A 14,817-nucleotide genomic window follows, 5' to 3' on the forward strand; every position below is an offset into this window, starting at 1 on the left:
GAAATATGAAGCCAAAGTAAGTCAGTATGTGATTCCTTAACTCTCGTGTTGACATAGATCTCTACTAGCCTATATATCCTACTACAACAGCAGAATAGAATTGCTGAAAGTCAGTTAACAGCTTTTGGTTTTGGTGTGCCACCCGTTACTCAGTGGCCCCATCTGGACACCCCTATGAACAATATCTGGGCACACCACTGGCTAAGTGTGGGCCAATCACAGGCTTGCATCTCAGTGTGACTGCAGCTTTAATTCTCCCACATGTTAGGAACAAAAAGAGTGTGTTTGAGTTATCAGCAAATATGAAAAACTAAATTATTGACATCAATAGAATTATTTTCAGTAAGATTAGTAACAATAATGGGGCACCACCCTGAAAATAGGGATCAATAAGCAATCAATAAACTAAGTCTCATAATTAGTATTCACTCACAATGTCAATAGTCAAAGTACTATTTCACATTCAGAGTGAAACCTGAAGGTTTTGACTACGAGCACGGGCCATATATCCAGCTATAATCATAATACACGTGCACAAAGTGATCACAGAAGGCTGCTCTTTCAAGAATAACAGTTTATTAAGTCCCAATAATAATGAGTTTTAGATATTAGTCAAATAATATCTAAAACTAACAAATACTATACATTTATGAGCACGCTATCTTAAATCAACAAATAAACTGTGGTGTGTGTGTGCGTGTGCACGTGCGCGCATGCAGTTGTGTGTGTGGGGGGGAGAGGCGAGAGGATGAAAAAAGAAAAGGGAGTGGTAGTCAAAGCAAGACAGAGCCTCACTGCAGCCGTGGAATTTGGTAACTGTTAACTTATCACACTGAAACCGGCGGTTCTGGTCTTCGGAAGTCAAGGGGATTCTCGTCCTTATCTCCGGCACAAAGATGACATTAATGGGGAGAGAACAGGGCATAGAAGTTCCGTTCTCTGCCTCAGGAAAAACAAAACAGTCTTTATCCGTCCAGCGAATGTAAAACTGACCAAGGATTTCTTAAAAAGCAAAGTCCTTGTGCCTCCTTGCAAGCAAATTCAATTGCATGGAATGGCCAAGGGTGGTTTAAACAGTCAGTGTTCAGAGTTCGAAGTCCATAGAGGCTCTAGGTGTCTGGGCAGACATTGAGGTGGCATTTGGGCAGATGACTTTAACTAAACTACATCAAACATACACACAAATCATAGGTAAGCAAGGCATTATTCCTAATACACTCAATTGTTAATCATGATTTTGTGACCTCTCCGGGGAGCCATCACCTTAACGTGGTGGAGAGGTTTGAGTGCCCCCATGACCCTGAGGGCTATGTTGTCTGGAGCCTAGAGCTCCTGGTAGGGTCTCCCATGGCAGATTGGTCTCAGGCGAAGGGCCAGACTAAGAATGGTTCAAAAACCCCAATGAAAAAACAAAGAAGAGTTGAGGAGACCCTGCCCGGAGGAAGCCCGGGGCCCACGTCTGGAGCCAGGCCCAGTCGGAGGGCCCGACAGCGAGCGCCTGGTGGCCGGGTTTGCCACGGAGCCCAGCCGGGCACAGCCCGAAGCAGCAACGTGGCACCCCCCTCCTCTCTATCCTGTGGGCTCACCAACTGCGGGAGGAACCGCTGGGGTCGGGTGCACTGCCCCATGGGTGGCAGTGAAGGCCAGGGACCTCGACGGGCCAGACCCGGCCGGCAAAGGCTGGCTCTGGGGACGTGGAACGTCACCTCTCTGTGGGGGAAGGAGCCGGAGCTTGTGCGGGAGGTGGAACGCTAACAGTTAGATCTGGTGGGGCTTACCTCTACGCACTGCATCGGTTCTGGAACCGTACTCCTTGTTAGGGGTTGGACTCTTTTCTTCTCTGGAGTTGCCCAGGGTGTGAGGCACCAGGCGGGTGTGGGGATACTCACAAATCCCCGGCTGAGTGCCGCTGCGTCAGAGTTTACCCCGGCGGACGAGAGGGTCGCCTCCCTACGCCTGCGGGTTATGGGGGGGAAAACTCTGACTGTTGTCCGGTGCATATGCACCGAACAACAGTTCAGAGTATTCGGCCTTCTTATAGACCCTGACTGGAGTCCTGTATGGGGCTCAAGTGGGGGACTCCATAGTTCTGCTGGGGGATTTCAACGCGCACGTGGGCAACGATGGGGATACCTGGAGAGGCGTGATTGGGAGGAACGGCCTCCCTGATCTAAATCCGAGCGGTCATTTGTTGTTGGACTTCTGTGTTAGTCATGGATTGTCCATAACAAACACCATGTTCGAGCATAAGGATGTTCAGAAGTGTACGTGGTACCAGAGTACCCTAGGCCGAAGGTCGATGATCAATTTTGTTATCATATCATCGGATCTGAGGCCATATATTTTGGACACTCGGGTGAAGAGAGGGGCGGAGCTGTCAACTGATCACCATCTGGTTGTGAGTTGGGTCAGAGAGTGGGGGAATGGACGATGTTCAAAGCTTCTATTGTCAAAGCTACGGCGGTGAGCTGTGGTCTCAAGGTCTTAGGTGCCTCAAGGGGCGGTAACCCTCGAATACCTTGGTGGACACCAGTGGTCAGGGAAGCCGTCCAACTGAAGAAAGAGGCCTTCCGGGATATGTTATCCCGGAGGACTCCTGAGGCAGTTGCAAGGTACCGACAGACCCGAAGGGCTACAGCCGCTGCCGTGAAGGAGGTAAAGCAGCGGGTGTGGGAGGAGTTCGGAGTAGCCATGGAGAAGGACTTTCGGTCGGCACCAAGGTGTTTCTGGAAAACCATCCGGAACCTCAGGAGAGGGAAACAGGGAAACATCCAAGCTGTATACAGTAAGGATGGGACTCTGTTGACTTCAACTGAGGGGGTAATTGGGCGGTGGAAGGAGCACTTTGAGGAACTCCTGAATCCAACTAATACGCCCTCTATGGTAGAGGCAGAGCTGGAGGCTGATGGGGGAGCATCATCAATTTCCCTGGTGAAAGTCACTGAGGTAGTCAACAACTCCACAGTGGCAAAGCCACAGGGATTGATGAGATCCATCCAGAAATGCTGAAGGCACTGGGTGCGGAGGGGCTGTCTTGGATGACACGTCTCTTCAACATTGTGTGGAGGTCTGGGACGGTGCCTAGGGAGTGACAGACCGGGGTGGTGGTTCCCCTGTTCAAAAAGTGGGACCAGAGGGTGTGTGCCAATTACCGCGGTATCACACTACTCAGCCTCCCTGGTAAAGTTTACTCCAAGGTGCTGGAAAGGAGGGTTGGGCCGATAGTCGAACCTCAGATTGAAGATGAACAATGCGGATTCCGTCCTGGCCGTGGAACAACGGACCAGCTCTTCACTCTCACAAGGATCCTGGAGGGGGCTTGGGAATATGCCCATCCGGTCTACATGTGTTTTGTGGACCTGGAGAAGGCGTATGACTGGGACCCCCGGGAGATACTGTGGGAGGTGCTGCGGGAGTATGGGGTGAGGGAGCCACTTCTGGGGGCCATCCAATCCCTGTACGCCCAAAGCAAGAGCTGTGTCCGGGTTCTCGGCAGTAAGTCGGACTCGTTTCCGGTGAGGGTTGGCCTCCGCCAGGGCTGCGCTTTGTCACCAATCAGTTTGTGGTATTCATGGACAGGATATCGAGGCGTAGTCGTGGGGAGGAGTGTTTACAGTTTGGTGGGCTGAGGATTGCATCGCTGCTGTTTACAGATGATGTGGTCCTGATGTCTTCATTGGGCTGTGACCTCCAGCACTCACTGGATTGATTCGCAGCTGAGTGTGAAGCGGTTGGGATGAGGATCAGCACCTCTAAATCTGAGGCCATGGTTCTCAGCAGGAAACCGGTGGATTGCCCACTCCGGGTAGGGAATGAGTCCTTACCCCAAGTGAAGGAGTTCAAGTACCTTGGGGTCTTGTTCGCGAGTGAGGGAACAATGGAACGTGAGATTGGCCGGAGAATCGGAGCAGCTGGGGCGGTATTGCAGTCGCTCTACCGCACCGCTGTGACGAAAAGAGAGCTGAGCCGCAAGGCAAAGCTCTCTATCTACCAGGCAATCTTCGTTCCTACCCTCACCTATGGTCATGTGGACTGGGTCATGACCGAAAGAATTAGATCGCGGGTACAAGCGGCCGAAATGGGTTTCCTCAGGAGGGTGGCCGGCATCTCCCTTAGAGATAGGGTGAGAAGTTCGGTCATCCGTGAGGGACTCGGAGTAGAGCCGCTGCTCTTTTGCGTGGAAAGGAGCCAGTTGAGGTGGTTCGGGCATCTGGTAAGGATGCCACCTGGGCGCCTCCCTAGGGAGGTGTTCCAAGCACGACCAGCTGGGAGGAGACGCCGAGGGAGGCCCAGGACCAGGGGGAGGGACTATATCTCCAAACTGGCCTGGGAGCGCCTCGGGATCCCCCAGTCAGAGCTGGCTGATGTGGCTCGGGAAAGGGAAGTTTGGGGTCCCCTGCTGGAGCTGTTGCCCCCGCGACCCGATCCCGGATAAGCGGTAGAAGATGAGATGAGATTTTGTGACAACGTCAGTACTGTAGCATAGTAATTGAAAAACAAAACAAAACAAAAACAGAGAAACGAAAAAGGAAACAAACAAGGAAACGGAAACAAAACAAAAAGGTGGTTAGGTGGGTGAGTGTGGTGGTTGTCATGGCCTACTTAACTGTATTTAGAGTTATCTATCACCCCCCTGGGTCTGCTGGGATGACCCAAAGGATCGGTTCCTGGCCCTTAGAGGTGTGTACCAAAAACACCTTTAAGTACAGTTTGGCTGTACAGAATGGCGAGCTCGCAGCTCTTCCAATTCGGGCAGCGGTAGTTGTCGGGACCCTTTTCGCGTGGGGTTCAATTCCGGCTGTCGAATGGTTGGAAGGGGCTGGGTCTCGTTCTTGCTTGGCGGTCAAATCTGCATTACCATGTTTGCGACCCAGGTGCGACATTTGTGGGCGGATTTGAGTATTTTCTTGTTTTCCTCTGTTCTGCTGACGCATAATAGTATTCACCACCGGGAAACTGGAGGCAAATTGTACTGGGATTCCCAGGGTGTCCCCTGTTTCGTCACAGGCGGCTCGATCTCTTGGTCTAAACCTTCTCTTCCGGAGTGGGTTTGGGCCTTGGGATTTTGTTTGAACCTAATTATTATCGGCTAATTATTTTTCTAGGTTGAAACATGTTATTATGCCATGGCTTTACCTGACTCTGACTTTGGGTGCGTCTCTCACCCCCTGACTCCATTCCGGCTGCCAAGGTCGTCGACTGTGATAGAAAATTTCATTGTGCTGTATAATGTTCTCCTGTGACTATCTTATTTTGCTTTATTCAATGTTAGACAAACCTATATGGGATTTCTGCTGTAACCTCCTTCTCCAGGAAGAGAGTGCCGCGGGAATGTTTAGATTAGATTAGTCGTAAATCCAAACTGTTGTGAGTGTTGTTGTTTAGAATAGATCAGTCATACCTTTGATGTAGGGAGTGCAGATAGTAATCAGAGTGTTTAGCTTGGAGGTAAACCACAGGATCTACAGATTAGGATCTGTAGTAAATGTTTTATTACGGGTACTATTGTGAAATGTGTAGAGTAGAAACAAAACAGATGTCTTAGTGAGAAACACACCTTCCCCCTCCTCTCTTGATGCTCTGACCCTTTAAAAGATGTGCTCAAACAACACAGGTCACTCTCTCCGTCCCACAGACAACACAGGCACTCTGTGTGACGATTGAGTCTTCTCAATACTTTAAGGACAAACTTCTTTCCTCAATGTTTCTTGATTCAGTATTCAGTATTATAGGACTCACTTGGTATTATTTAATAGTTTTTTCCACCACACGACTCCTCTGGAGTGGTTTATATCTAACCTGAGCACGAGGCATTTTATTGCCTTCAAGCGCTAGGTCGTTGGTTTCAGAAGCCTGGATCTTCAGGACTCTGGCATTGTGCTCATGCCTTTTTGCAGGGTGTGTGTGTGTCTTCCATGCTAGCTGCACGTATTTCCTCATTTCTTGCATGGCGAGGTTACTGGTTCTGAAGTGCATAATGACGGCATACCTCACTCAAGGAGACAGCAATCACCCCCCTGAAGATAGTCATCGATACATGACTCATGATTATCTGGATCAAAGCGCTCTATGTCCTTCGCAAGGGACTCAATCTGACGGGTACGCAGACCCTGCGTGCGAAGAGGGCATGGACCATCAGAGTTGTCTGAATTTACGTCGACCGAATTACTGTTTTGACAAAAACAAGTAAATAGATTGTTTGAAATGACCTCATCTTGTGAGGAAAGAGCCTAGAAGACATTCACATTAGGGAGTAAAAAGTATCAAATAAATACCCACAATTGTACATCATATTTTTTGACGTTGCCAACATATCGTGATATGTTGCAGCAAAATGCTGTCCTATTTTTATTTACATCATTTCAAGGCCTTACAGTCTCTCACACTCAACCATTTAACAGCTGACATCAGTAAGTCCCTGAGGGTTCAGGGTTCAAGGCTTTAGGGCGGACATTGGGATTGGGACCAAGTTTCTCAAGCGTGATGGAGAACTACGGTGGCCTTCAGGTAACTTAAAAAATGCGAAAGGCTCTCACTATGGCCAGTGATGGGTTTGTCTGTTATGGGCTACTGTAGAAACATGGCGGTGCAACATTGCGGACTCCGTGTAGAGGACCGGCTGTATATAAATACAAATAATTCATTCTAGGCTAAAGTTAACGCGATTATTAGTTTCAGGTCATTATAAATGTATTATACTATATTCTACTTCTGCTAATATATCCCCTGAAATGCTACACACTGTACCTTAACAGCATTTAATATTTAAATGTTTAAAGTTATCCATATATAAGTTGTCATTAGATTTCACAGGCAACTACAGAATTTAACATTTTGTAAGCCTCCATCATTAGTTCAAGTTAGACTGGAAATAAATGCATTCAGAACAAATTATACATTTCTGACTAGCTAAACTGAAGGAGGCAGAGTAAAGATGGGGTTTCCTCCTCAGTGTTTTTATATACAAGGTTTATGTACATGAAGTCTGTGCAGCTGTTTTTCAAAAATTGTGCCCTGAATAACTTATGATCATTGCACTATCCCTCCATAAAACCACACCATCATTTCTATTGACAGCCTCTTAACACAATATTCTGATTGTATCAAGGAGTAACTGGTTAGAAAACTGAAATTTGTCAAAAACAAAATGCAAATGATTGCTGGATATTTTTTACTGATTTATATCTTTTAAAAAGTGACTAGATATTCTTTAATGTAAATTATGTGTAGGTATTTGTTGTTTTTTGTTAATATTTGAACTGCATTTCTGTAATGAATTTCTTTGCAGTTTTGATGCACTGTGACACATAATTGATTTTCCAAAGAAACACTCAAAAAAGCGAATATTTGGGAACTGTTTTAACATATTTAAATATGGTTGAATCCACCTCAACCTCATCAGACTTTGGTCTTGAGTCTCAGAGGGTGTGAAACCAATTACAGGCTGATTAGTGGATGATTAGACTCAGGTGTGCAGTGCTGTTCTGAAGAGGCTGATTGTCTGAATATGAAGTTAAAAACGCTTCACTGCTCAGACTGGTGTGCTGCCTAGTGGGTCAGATAGGAGGACAGTTTGCATTCTGAACCAGTTTGCCTGTTTTCTTTTGGTGCTATGAAGACCTTGTGTTTTTGGGTTAACCTCCTGGTTGGAATCTGTTTAAGGTCATCTTTTGCTTTTCCTTCCAAAGACTCACAACATGGTTTATTTCAAAGACCTCAGACCACAGGGAGCTCCCAACACACTCCGCAACAAAAGACTCCAGCTGAGGAACCAGAGCCGGTGAATACTGTCCGAGTGACCTGCCATCCAGACTCGTTGGAGATTATTATCAAAGCTGACCTGTTTGGAGTTGGAGCTCCTGTTAATAGCGATGAAATACGCCTTGGAGTGGAGCACAATGATTACTGTCGAGCTACGTCTTCAGGAGATGAGTACAAAATCCTTGTTGGACTCGTGGACTGTGGCACCAAACATTGGGTACTGATGGATTTATTTTAATTAATTTATTATACGCTATACTAGTTTTAAATGCATGTACTCTCCACAGATGACTGAAGATGCTCTGGTCTACACAAACCTGCTCATATACACTCCTGTGGCCTCTCCATATGGGGTGGTTCGAATGGATGAGGCTGTGATTCCACTTGAGTGTCATTATAAAAGGTCTGTCTTTTAAAGATGATATTTTTAAAAGTCTCTAGACACGGTCTCACTATTATACAAATGTGTTTTGTGTTTTAGGAAGTACAGTTTGTCCAGTTCTTCACTCATGCCCACATGGATCCCCTTCATGTCTAACCAAGCTGCAGAGACAACTTTGAAGTTTGACTTGAGAATTATGACCAGTAGGTTTCCTTCATTTCTCAAGTTGTGTTTTGACTTATTTGCGATCAGTATTTATATATTTTTTTCATTTTTGTGCAGATGACTGGCGTTATCAAAGAAGCTCTAATGTGTTTTACATCGGTGAGCCCATCGACATGGAAGCCTCAGTCAGAGTTGGCCATCACATGGAGCTCCGAGTGTTTGTGAGCAGCTGTGTGGCTACACTTACCCCCGATGTGGACTCTGTTCCCAGATATGTCTTTGTTGAAAATGGGTAAGCACTTGGAAGGCTTAAACCTAATGGTGAATCAAAGGGGAACCTAGAAAACATGAGATTACATATTGGTTTGCTTACAGTTCTGAAGGATTGCTGCATTGTGTTAAGCCTATTGTGGCTCCAGAGGACTCGGTGTGAAGTCTGCTAAACTACCTCAAGTGATGTCATGTTGGGTCTGAAGACTACAAATTAGAAAATGAGAAATCTGGGTGTGTGGAGTTGGAAAGAAATGCATTTATCAGATGAACTTAGGCTGGAGTTTTTTTTTTTGTTTTTGTTTTTTTTCTCCCATTTATTTTTTAGACTTCTAAAAATGGCATTGCTTCAGAAAGTCAGATTCTGGTCTTGGCTCAACCACACTTTCATTGAAGGGAAGATTAGCCACTACTAGCACAACTCTAAACCCCCCCCCCCCCTCCTCTCATAGGTGTTTGGTTGACTCCGAGCTTCCAGGTTCTAGGTCCCACTTCTTATCCAGGACACAGGATGACAAGCTCCAGTTGACCATTGATGCCTTTAGGTTTCATAATGAGGACCAAGGACAGGTAAGGCTCTACTTTAATTGGCTGAAGTCATTAATACAAATGTAGATTTGTTTTCCCAGTCTTACTTTTTCCCTCTGAAAGCTCTACATCACATGTCGCCTGAATGCTGTACCAGAAAATGATGCAGAGGCACCAAATAAGGCGTGCACTTTTGTAAATGGAAGGCAAGTGAGATCCAGTCCGAAATGTGTCACATTGCACAAACGGAGTAAATGAGGAAGTGTGTGTCTGAATATTTAAATTGCTTTTCAGATGGAGGTCAGCTGATGGTAACGACTACTTATGTGGGTATTGTCAAAGTCACGATAAGCCCAGCAGCCCTAGCAAGTTTGTTCCTGGTGGGTCTGTAAATCAAAAAGGGCCTGAACAGTTCAAGAGGAGCAGACCAAGGACCGATACAGGTTGGGATTCTTACAGAAACTTGTATAATGGATATCTTGCAATATTGGCTGGTCTTGGCTGCAGAAGTTGTTATGATGCATTTCAGTAGTCTAAATATTTGCAACGTTGGGCTTCAAACATGGTTTTGGACTTGTAATTGTTCTGATTAGTGTGGGGACAGGAGGCGAGAGTGGGTCCGATGATGGTCTTGCCAGCCAAGCAGAGAAGTGAGCCAATATCTGAGGAGCTTCCTGCTGTTAATAAAATCGGCAGATCTTCACTGTATGGCAGCCAGTGGAGAAGTGGAATAAACAACAAAGTTGGTAAGAGTTGAATTCCAAATCAAAGGATTTACCTTTACTAACTATGAAGAATTTTTATATTTTTGTTTCTTTTAGCCCTTATGATGTCTAAGCATTTTATGCTCTGCAAAGAAAGATCTTAATGAGAAATTATATTTCTATCCTAGATCAGAAGGGACTGCTTCTTGATTTGCAGTCCGCAGACGAGGCGATGATTCAGACTTTTGATTCTAACAAAGATGTCAAAAGTGAATCGGATCTAGAAGGTAAAATATGGAAAGATTCAACATATTTTTGTTAAATGTCACTGTGGCATGGCAATTAAAACCCACTCTAGTTACAGATGAAAATGCTGTAGAAGACTCTGCTCTTCTAGAAAAGACATCCCCTGACGTCGACTTGAAATCAACGGGAGCAGCGCTGGACAAAAACGACACAGCAGACCTCGGCGATGTCAGCCCAACTGTTCAGTTTACTGTGGATGTGACCAAAATGTCAAATGCAACAGGAAATGCTCTTTCAGATGCAAATGACCCTGAAATATAATAAACCATGTAAGGTATACTGTTTTTAAATTGTGTACTTTTTTAAAAAATTGTTGTGCAGTAAATGCATAGTTTTCCTGCAATGCACAAAACAAATTAACATTAAAGCACCAGAGTGTAAGCTTTAGTGGCATCAAGTGAGAGGCTCCAGATTTGCAACTAGCTGAATACACCTGCTTTCTGAATGTTTAAATGTGGTTTTTGCCACCTCATGTTTCCTCCTGGTACAAAATGTGTTGTATACTAAAACGATATACATGTATGAATTTGAGACAAAGCAGCTAAACGAACTTCAATGTTTATATTGCAGTCCAAACTTAAAGGTCTAATGTAAGCTCTCTGGTCTCCAACTTTTCCCAGTTTCCACACCAAAAAGACCGTATTTAGTTTGCATGCTGTCCACTTTGAGTATACCTAAAAACTATTAGGAATTAGTTTGACACTCATTTCATCTTACGGAAGCGTCCGCAGAAGAACAAGAATGTAGCGAGCATTCCGTCATTAATTCAATCCTGTAATTTTGCAGGCTTTATACTGGGGATGTACAATGTCGCCACAAGATGTTTCAGAAGTGCAGAATGGCGGTGGAAACTTTACTATGCATAAATGTACATTAGTGAGACTATTCTGGACCAAAGCTAGGGAAGTCTTGAGCCGTGGTTTAGTCCAAACCATTTTACTCCTGTTTTAGGGGACATGTCAAATACCAGCTATATCAAAATCTGAATTATGAGGTAGGTATGATTACAGCCTCCAGAATGATTTAATGCATGGGGAAATACAGAATTGTTTTTTGCCAGTTTTAAAAAATAAAAACACGTCTCAGATATGAGTGTTTACAGTAAGATAAAATTGGGCAACATATTACATGAGTGGTGCAGTGGCATTGCCAAGGGGGGGTCGTTGACCCGTGAGTTAGTTATTCATAAGGTAGGCCTTTGTGAGGTGTTTTTAAACTTGAGTAGGCTTGTTCCTTGTAAATGTTTTGTTCCTTACAATCAATGTACTCCAAATTGAAGCTATATATTTGACTTTTTAAGGAAAAGGACAATTTGAATAATGAATCGCAACACATTAAAACTGGATTGTTGTGGAACTCAAAATGGTAACTGTACCGGTATTAGTCTGTATACATCAGATCATTCGTAACATTAACTGTGAAATATGAAGCCAAAGTAAGTCAGTATGTGATTCCTTAAATCTTGTGTTGACATAGATCTCTACTAGCCTATATATCCTACTACAACAGCAGAATAGAATTGCTGAAAGTCAGTTAACAGCTTTTGGTTTTGGTGTGCCACCCCAGTTATTCAGTGGCCCCATCTGGACACCCCTATTAACAATATGTGGGCGCACCACTGGCTAAGTGTGGGCCAATCACAGGCTTGCATCTCAGTGTGACTGCAGCTTTAATTCTCCCCCATCAGTTGATGAATAATTGCATCCAGCTGTCGTCTCCATGTGATTTGATTGGTCTGAACTGGGAAGTATTTAAGATTGAGTGTTTGAATCTTCTGCTTGTCTTAGTGATTGTGTTGAGCAGGAGGCTTTGCAGCGTTGTTCTGAGAAAAGAGCACAATGATGATCGCAGTTCGCTCAGCCTATCTGGCCCTGCTGGTGTCTTTTGCTTTTGGTGTTGCAGATGCCATTCGAACCTTGAAAGATGGACCTATGATAGATGACGAGGGAAGGGAATATAAATCTGCCAATTTCAGAATTGATGCAGAAGACATCAGCAGGCCACAATTCAATGATGGAGCCACTGTCCGTGTACAATGCACAGATGCGTCCATGATCGTTGTGGTAAAAGCTGACCTGTATAACAATGGACGCCTGTTGTCTCTAGAGGAGCTTTATTTAGGAGAACCAGAGCATGCACAGAGAAGTCAGTGCCGAGCTGTTGCTGCCAGTGACTCTGAATATGTTATTGAAACTGGACTGCAAGACTGTGGCTCCAAATTAACTGTAAGTTGTTGATTGATACATGATGATGATGGATATATCTGTGGCTGAGCAGAAGTTTTGACTTTTTCCAGAATGTTCCCTGATTTTAAATGTCTTTATATTTCTCTCTAGATATCTGATGACTCTGTGATCTACTCCAACAACCTGATAATATCACCAGCTGCCAGTTACCATGGCATTACAAGGACGATGCATGCTGTAGTTCCTGTTTCATGTCACTATAAAAGGTGAGATATTTGTCATTGTTTTGTACAAAGAAGCTGTTTTTTTTTTTTTTTTTTCTTCATGGTGGCTGACTTTTTAACTTCTGTGACAGGACACACCTTGTGAGTAGTATTGATCAGCAGCTGCACCTTCCCCCCTCCACTCCTACAAAGGTTTCAATCGCTGCTTTCTCTCTCAAGCTGATGACTGGTACGTGTGAACAACTTTTTGTTTTTGTTAATAAGAGTGCATGCAGTGATGTCTGTCTACATTTAGATGACTGGACGAGTGAGACGTTCTCCCGACCCTTCTACATTGGAGAACGCCTACACTTCGAGGCATCTTATACTGGTCCTGTCTCAGAACAAAGACGGCTCTTCATCGACAGCTGTGTCGTCACTCTATCACCTGACACAACGTCCATTCCCAGATACAACGTCATTGAAAACCATGGGTAAGAGTAGCTCGGTAAGCTTTGCAGTATGAAACAAAAAGAAAACTGGCGTTTGACTTGGATGAAAAAATGTATTTCTGTCAGGTGCCTCATTGATGCAAAAGAGGAAGGATCAAACGCACTATTCAATCCCAGAACGAGTGCTTCTTCGCTTCAACTGCAGCTTGATGCTTTCCTGTTTCACCAGGATTCAAGGAACTCAGTAAGCCACTTTCATAACTCAGATGATTTAAACGCGTGTTTGGAAACGCTCCGAGGTTATGGTGACATTTCTGTGATCTCTATACCTTTTTTTTTTTTTTTTTTTTTTTTTTTTTAAGATATTTATCACTTGCCAGCTGAAAGCGACCTCTGTAATGTGGCCCAGCAGCCCCATCAACAAGGCCTGCAATTATCTACATTCAAGGTGATTTTTCTTTTGTGTATTGTAGCTCCTTAATTTACTATACAAAGCCTTGTACAGGTTTGGATAGTTTTTACTCAACTCTGCTGTTGGTGGCTCATTGACATCTATTTCTTTTAAATGTGTGCAACATTTTAAGTCTTGGAAGAAAAGTGCTGCAATAGTTTATAATCCAGTGTTTTGTTATGTTTTTATTTAGTTTAAACCAAGACTGAACTGTTAAGATGTCTGTAATGTTATGTTTAAAGCCATCTGTTTTCTATGCTGCCTTGTGAAAAGTTGTTAAAATTGAGGCTTTAGGGTGTCTCCTCTCATTCTACGAACCGCAAATATATTGTCTATTGCAAATATATTAACACACAGATTTATTCATAAAACCTTTAAAATGTTACTATCTTTTTTCATCAGATGGATAAATGAGGATGGCAGTGATGTGTGTCGCTGTTGTGACAGTATCTGTTCCAAAAGTACTCCAGATGACTCAAATGTGAGACCTCAGATCCCTGAAGGTATGCTGTAGATCCTAAGATTTTCATAACTAGTTCAAACCTGTGGTATTTCTGTGCAAAAGTCCCAACAAAATGTTTTTGCGTTTCAGGAATCATGGCCAGTGGAACTCTAACACTTGGCCCTATGATGGTTTTCAACAGAAAGTAGGCAAAGAACAAAAATCCAGATGATAATCAATATGTCAATGATTCATTTTCTTGGCGTTGTGACAATAAAATCAAACTATCTTAAGTTGTGTTTTCAATATTATCGTATTTGACTGTGTACTAGCAGGTTTTTTGGGTTTTTTTTTGTTTTTTGGGGGGGGGGGGGGGGGTGTTCCAAGAGAGTCCTAAAACCTGTGGGTTAACATTTTTGCCCTTCTGGGTCCCTTACAACAAAGTAAATATGTGGTTAAGCACAAGCTAATGTGATGTAAATCTTTTGTTCTAAAATATCAAATACAGAAACTTGTGTGCAGTATGCATCCAACTAAAAGACTCAAATGCACCCTGTGGATCCCGCGTGTGGCAAAGTTTCAGGATCATGAGGATTGGTTTGAAGCAAGATCCTTTAAACTATAACAAATGTTGATGGTCTTTCCAAAACAACATACAGTTGTGGTCAAAAGTTTACATACACTAAAGAACATAATGTCATGGCTCTCTTGAGTTTCTAGTTATTTCTACAACTCTGATTTTTCTCTGATAGAGTGATTGGAACAGATACTTCTTTGTCACAAAAAACATTCATGAAGTTTGGTTCTTTCATGACTTTATTATGGGTTAACAGAAAAAGTGATCAAATCTGCTGGGTCAAAAATATACATACAGCAGTGCTAATATTTGGTTACATGTCCCTTGGCCATTTTCACTTCAATTAGGCGCTTTTGTTAGCCATCCACAAGCTTCTGGCAAGCTTCTCGT

At 43.8% G+C, this 14,817-nt stretch overlaps 2 protein-coding genes across 3 annotated transcripts; both read left to right on the plus strand.

Moving 5' to 3' along the window:
- Window positions 1-7,542: 7,542 nt before the first annotated feature.
- LOC137878389 (zona pellucida sperm-binding protein 3-like) lies at window positions 7,543-10,400 on the plus strand. Of its 2 annotated transcripts, none has more exons than XM_068718680.1 (10): window positions 7,543-7,978; window positions 8,049-8,164; window positions 8,243-8,346; window positions 8,426-8,600; window positions 9,031-9,148; window positions 9,230-9,312; window positions 9,401-9,549; window positions 9,700-9,852; window positions 9,999-10,097; window positions 10,169-10,400. In XM_068718680.1, exons 1-10 carry the CDS (start codon window positions 7,613-7,615, stop codon window positions 10,375-10,377), a joined length of 1,572 nt encoding a protein of 523 aa, XP_068574781.1. In that variant the 5' UTR covers window positions 7,543-7,612; the 3' UTR covers window positions 10,378-10,400. The 2 variants fall into 2 exon arrangements, with proteins under 2 accessions (XP_068574781.1, XP_068574782.1); XM_068718681.1 differs by having other exon boundaries at window positions 10,175-10,400.
- Window positions 10,401-11,920: 1,520 nt separating this feature from the next.
- LOC137878412 (zona pellucida sperm-binding protein 3-like) lies at window positions 11,921-14,124 on the plus strand. The gene is made up of 8 exons (XM_068718709.1): window positions 11,921-12,341; window positions 12,453-12,568; window positions 12,658-12,755; window positions 12,822-12,999; window positions 13,084-13,201; window positions 13,320-13,405; window positions 13,811-13,911; window positions 14,001-14,124. The coding sequence occupies exons 1-8, from the start codon at window positions 11,955-11,957 to the stop codon at window positions 14,057-14,059; spliced, it is 1,143 nt and encodes a 380-aa protein (XP_068574810.1). The 5' UTR covers window positions 11,921-11,954; the 3' UTR covers window positions 14,060-14,124.
- The last annotated feature ends 693 nt before the right edge of the window (window positions 14,125-14,817 follow it).

Source organism: Cebidichthys violaceus, unplaced genomic scaffold, assembly GCF_023349555.1.
Source record: "Cebidichthys violaceus isolate CVI_PGR_0920_01 unplaced genomic scaffold, fCebVio1.0.p SCAF_23, whole genome shotgun sequence".
Lineage (NCBI taxonomy): Eukaryota > Metazoa > Chordata > Actinopteri > Perciformes > Stichaeidae > Cebidichthys > Cebidichthys violaceus.

Excerpts from the sequence above, each read along its gene's own strand:
- LOC137878389 (XM_068718680.1), top strand. The coding sequence starts at position 7,613 with ATGAAGACCTTGTGTTTTTGGGTTAACCTCCTGGTTGGAATCTGTTTA. Across the intron at positions 8,165-8,242 it reads CTTGAGTGTCATTATAAAAG|GAAGTACAGTTTGTCCAGTT; the intron begins GTCTGTCTTTTA and ends TTTGTGTTTTAG. Across the intron at positions 9,313-9,400 it reads TGCACTTTTGTAAATGGAAG|ATGGAGGTCAGCTGATGGTA; the intron begins GCAAGTGAGATC and ends ATTGCTTTTCAG.
- LOC137878412 (XM_068718709.1), top strand. The coding sequence starts at position 11,955 with ATGATGATCGCAGTTCGCTCAGCCTATCTGGCCCTGCTGGTGTCTTTT. Across the intron at positions 12,756-12,821 it reads CTCTCTCAAGCTGATGACTG|ATGACTGGACGAGTGAGACG; the intron begins GTACGTGTGAAC and ends GTCTACATTTAG. Across the intron at positions 13,202-13,319 it reads ACCAGGATTCAAGGAACTCA|ATATTTATCACTTGCCAGCT; the intron begins GTAAGCCACTTT and ends TTTTTTTTTAAG.